General features: G+C 36.8%; 1 protein-coding gene across 1 annotated transcript in view; it reads left to right on the top strand.

Annotated features, from left to right (window-relative positions):
- LOC138053017 (translocation protein SEC63 homolog) overlaps positions 1-10,000 on the top strand; it is a 26,216-nt gene that overhangs the window by 1,584 nt on the left and 14,632 nt on the right. The window contains exons 4-14 of the mRNA XM_068899689.1: positions 823-938; positions 1,515-1,576; positions 2,145-2,203; positions 3,152-3,202; positions 4,108-4,216; positions 4,640-4,734; positions 5,549-5,684; positions 7,799-7,891; positions 8,935-9,080; positions 9,717-9,769; positions 9,872-9,966. Coding sequence (XP_068755790.1) covers positions 823-938; positions 1,515-1,576; positions 2,145-2,203; positions 3,152-3,202; positions 4,108-4,216; positions 4,640-4,734; positions 5,549-5,684; positions 7,799-7,891; positions 8,935-9,080; positions 9,717-9,769; positions 9,872-9,966 — 1,015 coding nt within the window. The remainder of the gene's footprint in view (positions 1-822; positions 939-1,514; positions 1,577-2,144; positions 2,204-3,151; positions 3,203-4,107; positions 4,217-4,639; positions 4,735-5,548; positions 5,685-7,798; positions 7,892-8,934; positions 9,081-9,716; positions 9,770-9,871; positions 9,967-10,000) is intronic.

The raw sequence follows: 10,000 nt of genomic DNA, 5'->3' as shown, positions 1-10,000 counted from the left end.
ATTAATATTGACGCATATGCATAGGACCGGCCGACAAAGGCTTTTTCTAGAGCCGTTACATTCATTCCTAGACAAGAACTCTGTTAATGAAGGAGCACCCTTTCCAAGGGTTTACGCATCACTGGTTTCCTCCCTTAGGAGCAACGAACAGTGACGTCTTTTGCTATATATTTGCATTCAGTGACTTGCAGAGTACATTCCTCTGAAGAAGACCGCAGAAGGCGGTCGAAAATTTAGTTTTAACCTTTTTAGATCTTTTAAACCCCATTTCTTAGAACTTCAATTATGATCACAGATCGCTCCAACAGTTTTACAAACAACAGAATAATTATACTGACAAGTCAAAGCAAGTTGTGTGAGTTATTTAAGTCAGTGCCTTGCGTCCTGGGACGCATTAAAATTTCGATGATGCATTTTTTGGATTTTATTTGCGTAAAAATGCACGATTTCTGCGTTAACGCGATCCCTGCGGGTCATTGTTCCCTCAAGTATGGTCCTGAGAAACAGTTGTTAGAATGCCAGTGACATTAATTTTTAACAACCTAAACAGAAGTCTTGTCAATTTGTAAGTGTCCTTTTGTTTGCTTTGTTGTGAGAACCAGTAATAACGTAGCAGAATACAGATGTACTTAATGTACTTAGAATACATGTGGCAGTGCTATAACTGCAGGCCACCATGGTCTTGTTTCTACATGTGTAACTATTATTTGTTCGTAAATTAAGTAAAGTCACATTTGACATTGATAATTACTAAATAAAATGAATGTGGTGGTCGTATTGTCAGGGGTAATGTTTTATTATTTTGAATTACTGTCCATGTAGGGCTCAAGTACGGCTGATATCAGAAAGCAATATCGTCGACTAAGTATGAAGTACCATCCCGATAAGGAAACAGGTGATCCACAGAAGTTCATGAGAATAGCCAAAGCTTATGAAGCGTAAGTTTACGTCTTTGATATGTTGTTTGACATTGATTTGTTCAGTGAAAAAAATAAAATCGTGTTTAGTATCTACATGTAGATGTCACTGTCTTGTAACACAGCACTCCAATCTTATCAGTCTGCTATACTGGTTAATGATCATTGCACCAATGGTGTCTTCACAAAACTCTGTTAACCCATTCATTCCTTTGGCGCCTCATGATGTCCCCAGTTGACGAGTAAAATCTTTTTAGTCTCGCTCCCAGGGGTGCATGGGTTAAGTTGCAAGAAAAGGAATGAAAAGTTGAGATTAATTATAATGATATTATCATTATCATTATCATTATCATTATCATTATTATTATTATTATTATTATTATTATTATTATTATTATTACATGTATCTACATGTATAGCAGACTAATGAGACTTAAAGAAGTGCACATAGTGTTGTTTGCATGCATGTGTTTAATTAATAGTCATTGGCAATATTTAATTTTCCTGCTTGTATTTTAAACTTGATAGAGTCTTTTTCTTATATCAATAATGGAAAATATATTAATGGCCTGTACTTGAATCTGGAACCTCTTTTAGGCTGACAAATGAAGAGTCAAGAAAAAATTGGGAAGAACATGGAAACCCAGATGGACCAGGAGGTACAAGTTTAACTTAACAAATTTATTGATTTTGAAAACCCCTAATTACAAAAATATCAATCGTGTTCACAACTCAAGCTCTTTTATCGTAGTCACTGTTGGGTTAGTTGATAAAGTTCGTTAGTTTAATAAATTCATAATATGTTAACCCATTCACAACTCAAATGCTCTAGGACACTGCCGATGAGTAAAATCATCTGGCGACTTAGACAGAGTAAAGTCCATTATTAAAGTGTCACTCTCAGGGGTCATTGGGTTATATTCATAATATTATGGTGCAATCAAGCAGACAGAAACAACTTCAAATTACATGTTTGCTTGGGTGTTGATTAGTTAAAGCTTGTTGCTTCTCTTCATTGAAAAAGTTAACACCATGTTGGAAAGAAGTATCAACCACATGCAGCTTACGTTATACATGACTTTGTACATGTATGTAACCCCTGTAAGTCCTTGTAAAGATAATAACTATGGTAGCAGTAGTATTTTGCAGTCAAAATAAACATTATTACCAAAGAAAGACTAGTATTATTATTAATTTTACAAAGTCATTTTCTTTCATTTCTTTCAGCAACCAGCTTTGGAATTGCTCTTCCTTCATGGCTTGTAAGCAAGGAAAACTCCATGTGGGTGAGTTGCAGGACAGTTTTAATTGAAGTTTTTGTGTGTATTGCATGATTCCCATAATTATTGTCATTAGGAGTGTAAGAGTTATAGAGTGTACACTGCAAGGATGTAGTATCAATAATTATGATTGTACAGGTAGGTCTGCATAGATTATCTGTGCATGCTGTGCAGACCTACAATCGCATTGCTACTACATACTAATTAATACATGTATGTCCACAAACACAGCAGCTTGAACTTGGATATTTCTTTACAAAAATTAATGTAGACTCAGGCTGGGCAACCAAAAGTACAAAGCACAAAGTTACCAAGGATTTGGTTGCTAATGTCAAATCCTTTGAAGCCTGTAAAACAATATTTTGTGTTCTTGTTTTCTCCCAAAGTTCTGCTGATGGCTCTTCTTTTGCACTTGTACATGTAGATGTATTTTTTTAACCCCACTGTAAGTGGAAACTTGCTGCATATACAGAGCAAGAAGTCTTTTTCTGTGTTTTTCACAAGCACAAAGCATTCCTCTCTGCTGGGAGGAAATACAGCATGTTGGTGTTTTGAATGGAATGTTTGGACACATTCACCAAAATAATTTCTGCAAATGAGATAATTACATTCATGAACATTAATTTCACAAGTTTTACAAGTAAGGATATTCAAATGTGTTCCTTGTTAATATTAATATGGGTTTTTTTTGCATAATTAAAGCCTTAATAGTTTTCACTTGGGACAGGAAATACGAGGGATTTTGCAGTTTCACCCTTGGCTAATGTGTGGAACGGATAACTTTACTCCTTATGACTCTCGCTGGTACGGTCCCATTGATGCAGATTCTAGTACTCAGCTCATTGAGAGGATATTATTAATCTACATGTATCCAGCATTATTAACAGCATCTGGAGGGATGTCCCCAATTAAAATACCAAAAATAACCATATTTTTATTTTTTGCATACTGTAGGTTCTAGGAGCATATGGACTTGCTTTTATGGTGATTCTGCCCATTGCAGTGGTGAGTTTTAGTTTTGGCATTGAAATTTTTATCTTTTTTTTATCAACAAGAAAAAATTAATAATTACAAATTATGTAATCATTTTTTTAAAGTGCCTCTGATGTAAAAACTATCTTTTGCTCATTTTAAAGATCTTGGAATACCTCTTTTTGTTCCAGAGATAATTATTCAAGTTTTTGTTAAAAAATTGATGAAGTCATAGCAAATGACTGTTATGAATCACAAAATTGAGAATACATGTATCTCCGAAAAACATTTTGGTAATGATATTCAAACTTGGCACCAGTAATGTACATCAGATGAGGCACAAAGTGAAACCTGTTATAAAGATGTTGCCATGCAACACTCTCATTCCCAACCCCTCTCTGCAGTGAACCAAATATCTTGGATTTTGAACAGATAAGTACAGACAGATGGTCAGACTTGAAACGCATGTGCTGCCCATAATGCTTTACATCTCTGTATAAGCTTACCAAGAGTAAACAATTGTCTTATTACGACAATAAATGACAAAATCAATCCTACGTTAAATAGACCCAGCAGCAAAAAATGGTGGCCATGGGAATAGCACAGAGGGTATTATTTTGTGCCTTACTAGATGAAGATTACTGCTGCCAAATGTGAACAACATCTATCCAATATTTTCAGAGATATTTTCAATTTTGTCATTCATTTCAGTCATTTGCAATGTTTTTGACATCATCAATTTTTTAACAAAGACATGAATATCTCTCGAACAAAAGTAGGTATTCCAAAATAGAAAACAGCATTCTTCATCATTTTGAAAGGTCTTTAAAATAAGCAAAAGATATTTTTTACTTCACAGACACTTTAAAGCTTGTTCACGTAGCTTCTGGTAAGCTTCAGAAGACGGTGCATTGTTCAAGGTTTTTTTGGTTTTTCAGGGGACATGGTGGTACAAGTCCATTCAGTACAGCTGTGAACAGATTCTATTGGACACAAGTCAGCTGTACTACTATTTTTTTCACAAGACTCCTAACATGCAGATTAAACGTATGTGCATGCCTTTACTGTAGGGAACATTGCACTGTAAGGATACTGCAGATGTAAAACACAGTCTTGGAGTAACTAATAGTAAATAAACTAAAGAGCTCTGACAGAACACTCTTTTTCGTCATTCAACAACATCATGGCTAAGCTACACCAATATTATTGTTGTTACAGCTGTAAGTGAATTACAGTAACCCATATTGTGTGCTTAAAATTTTGCCAATAGCATTAAAAGAAGCCAGAAAAAATTCCAAGTTCTTTTGACTTCTTGCCTCCCAGTTATGTCGTTTTCAATTTATTGTAAATATTGTAAATGAAACTTGTCATTCCACAAATTAAAATTTATTGCCTGTAGTTTGGCCACCATTTCTACAAATGACAAATCTTGCACCAAGGTACCTCACAGACCCTTTCCATTGCTTGCAGGTGTTTTAATGATTCTGGCCGGGTCACTGGAATTTGAAAAAGGTCACAATAATGAAATCCAAGAAAGACCTAGTGACAATGTAGAGTTACCAGAGGTATGGCCCACATTTTCATCATTGTTTTCACAGTATGATTACACATTCAAATCTTGTATTACTGTAGGTGCTCAGTTAGTCTATACTTTGGTTTATTAATTACAAGACATGCCTATTGAAAGCCCTTTCCGAAGTTCACATACTTGTACCAACTGTACATGTAGCTCACAGTGAAACCTTGATTGTTTGGACTCATGGGAACCAGAGTAACCAACATAAAGGAAATGATAATAAATATTACTAATTTCAAAGACAAACACTCTCATGATGATAACATGCTCAGTAATTAGTCAGCATACAGTTTCATCAGGCAACAAACCAATTCTGAGCCATTTTGAATTTTACTCAAGACAATGCAGATGTTCAGTTTTAGCAGGGAAGAAAATCATTCTGACTCAAAGATCCTCATCTTTAATAGTGTCATGGACAGAAAAAGTCTGAATATTAATAGTAATTTTTATTGTAAAGTAAACGATCGATAATCAAGGTTTCACTGTATTTGGTCCCTCCCCTACATCGAAGTACAGCTGTAGCTTCTATCAAAAGTCTGTGGAATAACAGTTAACTGGCTTGGGTTCAATAATGTTGGTACATGTATGTGTTTTGGTTTGTAGCCAAGTTGTTGAATCATGGTTTCCAGTCCCATTTAGTCTATTTTAATTAGTGTTAGTAGTGCTTAAGCAGAGATTAATAGCTTTTAAGCCTGCTGTTTTCTGCAGCCATAGGCACCAGTATCCAGTTTCTGTAGACAGTAGTTTCTTTGTACAGTACACTACCAAATGGGTATGATTTATTTTGATTGGTTTCTGCGTAGCTGATGCGTGACTTGCCCAACCTTGGGGACAAGAACAAAGAACCACCACTGTGCTATCCTTACAGCATCAAGGCCAGAGCCCTGATTCATGCTCACCTGTCACGTCTTGACCTTCCGAGGCAAACACTTCAATCAGGTGACAACCAAAGGGATATTGTTCTTTATTATAGATTCTGATGAAATATTAGAATTTTCCTTTTTCTAAAAAATAATATCTTCACTGCACTCAGTTAATCTTTCATATGTGAGGATATAGGTTTTGTCATGGTAACTAACACGATTAGCCAATAAAAAGCTTCCCCTTTCCTTGTAGGATACATGTCTAATACTGTACATTAATATTTTTCTGACTCAATTTGACATTATTGTGATTAATTTTGTTTTTCATAACTTCCACATCTGGTTTCTACAGTGCCGCTCGGAGATAAGCGAACAACGCGTATTGCATTATGTACGAGTTATGATTTAACTCCCTGAAGAAGTCAGGCCATGCCTGTCGAAAAATTTGTCAAACAAACACTATATATCCTCACAGCCGTGCAACCAGCCTTGCATACTTATTTTGTTTTTAGTCATAATAAATGTAGTTTACGCCATTAAATATAGTTTAACCGAGTTTTCCTTTTATTGTCACGAGCCGGTAAGACGTGAGACCACCGAGGGTTCTTCTAATTAATTTATCGGGTATCGGATGCCGCAGCACGAGCAAAATGACTTCACAGTGTTGTTATTCACAAGCCATCAATCAACGAAATCGTCTCAGGCGTTTTCGATATTCTGATTGGTTGTTTAGACATCCGCATCTAAGGTTTGAGTAACCAAAAATATGCGAGGTATGTTGTGTAAATGGACGCCATGAGAAATTATTCTAAATATATCTCCTGACAACCTTTTGTTGATTGATGACTCTTGTGAATAACATTGTGCAGTCATTTTGCTCGTGCTGCGGCATCTGATACCCGATAAATTCAACAGAAGAACCCTCGGCGGTTTCACGTCTTACCGGCGCCGATCCTAATACTTACCAAAAGAAAAACTCGCTTAAGCAGTATATTTATTGTAAACTACATTTACTAAGCTTTCTTCTGATGTATAGTTTGTTATGATTTATTGGTCCGGTCCGGTCCGGTCCGGTCCGGGTTTTGCCAACGGCCAATTTAACCCAATACTTTTCCTTACAGAAAAACCATATAATTGTGATAAGCGCATCCATTGAGCCTTTGAAGAAAAATTTTGCGTCTGAAGTGAAAGCATTGTACCCGTTGAAATCAGAAAATCATTCCCAACAGAGCTGAAGATGTGGATATTACATGAATTAAAATCGTATTTGTCACGTGTCGGCAACCGTGTTTGACTTCACTGTCGCGCTGAAAATCCACGCCAAAAGATCATTCTTTGCTGCTGCATTTACAACAAAACAACTCAAGCTGCAAAATTCTCAGCCTTACAAATCATGAATTTCTGTACAAAACTGCTAACGATGAGCCCTTTAAATGTAACGAGTAACAGACGCACCGGTCTTGGACACCAAAGTTGTTTGTATTTTTTCAGCTATCGGTGAGCGTCACACTTTACTTAAGTATTCACATCCAAAACGACAGAAGGAGTTAAATACTCAATTTTAAATGATGAATGGCTGTACAAAACTGCTAATGATGATCCCTTTGCTTGCGAGTAGTGTTTTTAGTTTGCGACTAAATGGATGTACGAAGTTTGTTTTGATATTATCGCTCTCAACGCTCTCAACGCGTACATTGTAGCACAGCCTGGCACCAAAAAGCTATGATTCATTTCCAGAGAATAAATATATAACAACCCATTCTCATTGATCCCCAGAGTCCACTTTTCTCTTGGTCAGCACCAAGAACACAGACTCTGGCCACAGCCAAAGCAGGAAGTCCAGGAATCATGGACTTCCGGCTCTTCTGTGCATTCTCAGAAATTCAAAGTCACAGAAATATCCTATTACCGTGACTATGTATTTGTGCCTGTGGGCAGAGTCTGTGTTTAATTGGTGCTGACCAAAAGAAAAGCAGGCTCTGGGGATGAGAGTGATAATAACCTTGTTTCACAATCTCATTTTCCTGATTTGATTCCAGGTGATTTGACATTCATGTTACAGTTTTGTAAACCCTTTTGCAAGGAATGGTCATGTTATCTTTAATAGTGCCATTAGAGTAGGCTGAGTGGTTCTACTCTACAACGATACTGGTGCAAGTAGTTAGTACATGTTTTGATTTTCCTTTTCAGACCTTGGCCTGATTTTAAAGAAGAGTCCATTTCTGATTCAGGAGATGATAAATTGCGTGGCACAGCTCGTTGCCATGGCTAACGCCGGACGAAGTACGTATGACTTTTTTTTTCCACTCAATCCCTTTTCTTAAGTTTTCTTTGTACTGAGTTATGCAGCTGGCACCTGTTTTCAGGATCTCCTTATGATGCTTTGATATCCAGTTGATGGTACTGAACCAAAGAGAGACTGGAAGATTACGGCTTGTAATTTGGAGAAAAATAACAAACAATAATTTATACACATGAAAAAACAAATGGAATAAAAAACTGAACCAGTGCCCAGAGATTATTGATGTAGAAACATCAGTCTTTTCCAGTTCCTGAAGGAAGAGCCAGGATTACCATTTGTCCCTCAACAGCTTCTTCAATACCAAAGTGACACAGTAATAGGTTCAATAACCACCATGCTTCTGTTTATATTATTATTTCCACTGAAAACAAACAAAGCCAGTGAAAAAAAGCCGGCATAACATAAGAGCTTGAACGTTTTATCTTTATTATTTTACATGGAAGAAAAAGAAACTTGCTTCATAGAGTCTAGTGATAGTGACATTGAAAAGCATCTGCAGTTTATGCAAGATATGAAAATGAATGGGAGGGTAATAAAATGTACATGTATAAAGCCCTTTTTGGGTTGCTGGCATATTGGGTGATAATGACTTTGAACTTGACCCAGAGATTGCCCTCAATATTTCACATTAGCGCTAGAAGCTTTACTTCTCAGCCAAAGATATTCATTTCCCAGCCACAGGCATCACCAGCTGGCGGCATGTACTAGCTGCCTAAATATTGAGCGTAGGTAGTAATTTTATTTGATTGGACAAAAAAAATTTCCATAAAGAAAGAGTGATGTATTTTGGGACAAAAGTTTGATGGCAACTCCAATGCAAACACTTTTTAAGATACGATCCCACAGGTTTCTGTATTTCTAGCAAAAGGTTAGCATTTTCATTTCTGTGCGTCTGAAAATTGTCCAAGCATGAAAGGATCTCATATTTGTGATTATTTGTATGTAAAAACATGTACATGTAGTAGCAATCGTACATGTAAGTTTGGAGTGGTTATTAAAAATAAATACATTTGTCATTTTCCAGCGTCCAACAAGCCACGCCTGGAGACAGTTGAGAACTGTATGTTTGTGAGTCAAATGATGATACAGGGAATGTGGAATAACAAATCATCTTTGCTGCAACTGCCGCATCTTAGCCTGGAGGAATTAAGACTCATAATTGCCAGGAAGGTACACCGAATCATCTTTGGTAGATGTCAATCATTATTTTTGCCATCTTGTGTATTCTGTTGCATTGATCAAAATGTGGGCGACTCACCATGATGCTACATGTAAGAGTAATGCTACAATAAGCGACAAAAATAGTTGAGACTCTGAACTGGGAAGACGACAATTAGGGAAAAATCACCTTAACGTTACATTTTCCACTTGCACTCCCCCCTCTTCCCCCACCTCCCCTCTTCAATGTTGTTAACAGAAAAACGATAAGAAAACAACGTTGTTGGGGGAGAGGGGGAGGGGGGAGGGGGGCTAAATGGAAAGACTTTTGGGGAGGGATTTGTCCGAGATTCCTTAAAGGGGAAATTATCTCAACCCTTTTGGCGCTTATTGTAGTTTTTACATGCCATTTTGTTGAGTCAAGACAGCATATTTTATGCTTTTGTGATCGCAAAAAAAGTTTGACCAACTTTAAACTTCACCCATAAACTTTGAACGTTGTGTTGAGGAGGGTATTGTATCCATTTGCAAATACCTGAAGAAGAAATGTTGCTTTAAATCTTTTCTTGTTGGATAGTATTGTTTTAATTTTTGACACAGACTGAACTGAAAACATTTGCAAATTACTGGAGTGTTGTTCTTTTACAGCGAAGTCTTCGCACCATTAAACATTTGGCTATGATGAAAGATGCAGAAAGAAGGTTGGTTTTGTTGGGAAATCAGTGTGTTTAATCAACACCTCCCTGCTAGCCTAGGGTACATTTGACCGCAGGGACTCACACATTTGCGTTTTAATTTTTCAGATCTTTGTTAAAATGCCTGAACGATGAGCAGTATGAAGACGTCATCAATGTCTGCTCCCAGTTTCCTGAAGTTGAAATGAACGTTAAGCCACATGGTGAGATCTTTGTTATGGTTTGGGTCTGTGTAGA

Source organism: Montipora capricornis, chromosome 6 (genome assembly GCF_036669925.1).
Source record: "Montipora capricornis isolate CH-2021 chromosome 6, ASM3666992v2, whole genome shotgun sequence".
NCBI classification, from domain to species: Eukaryota; Metazoa; Cnidaria; class Anthozoa; order Scleractinia; family Acroporidae; genus Montipora; species Montipora capricornis.
The sequence above is the reverse complement of the archived record's forward strand: the minus strand, read 5'-3'. Positions and strand labels throughout refer to the sequence as shown.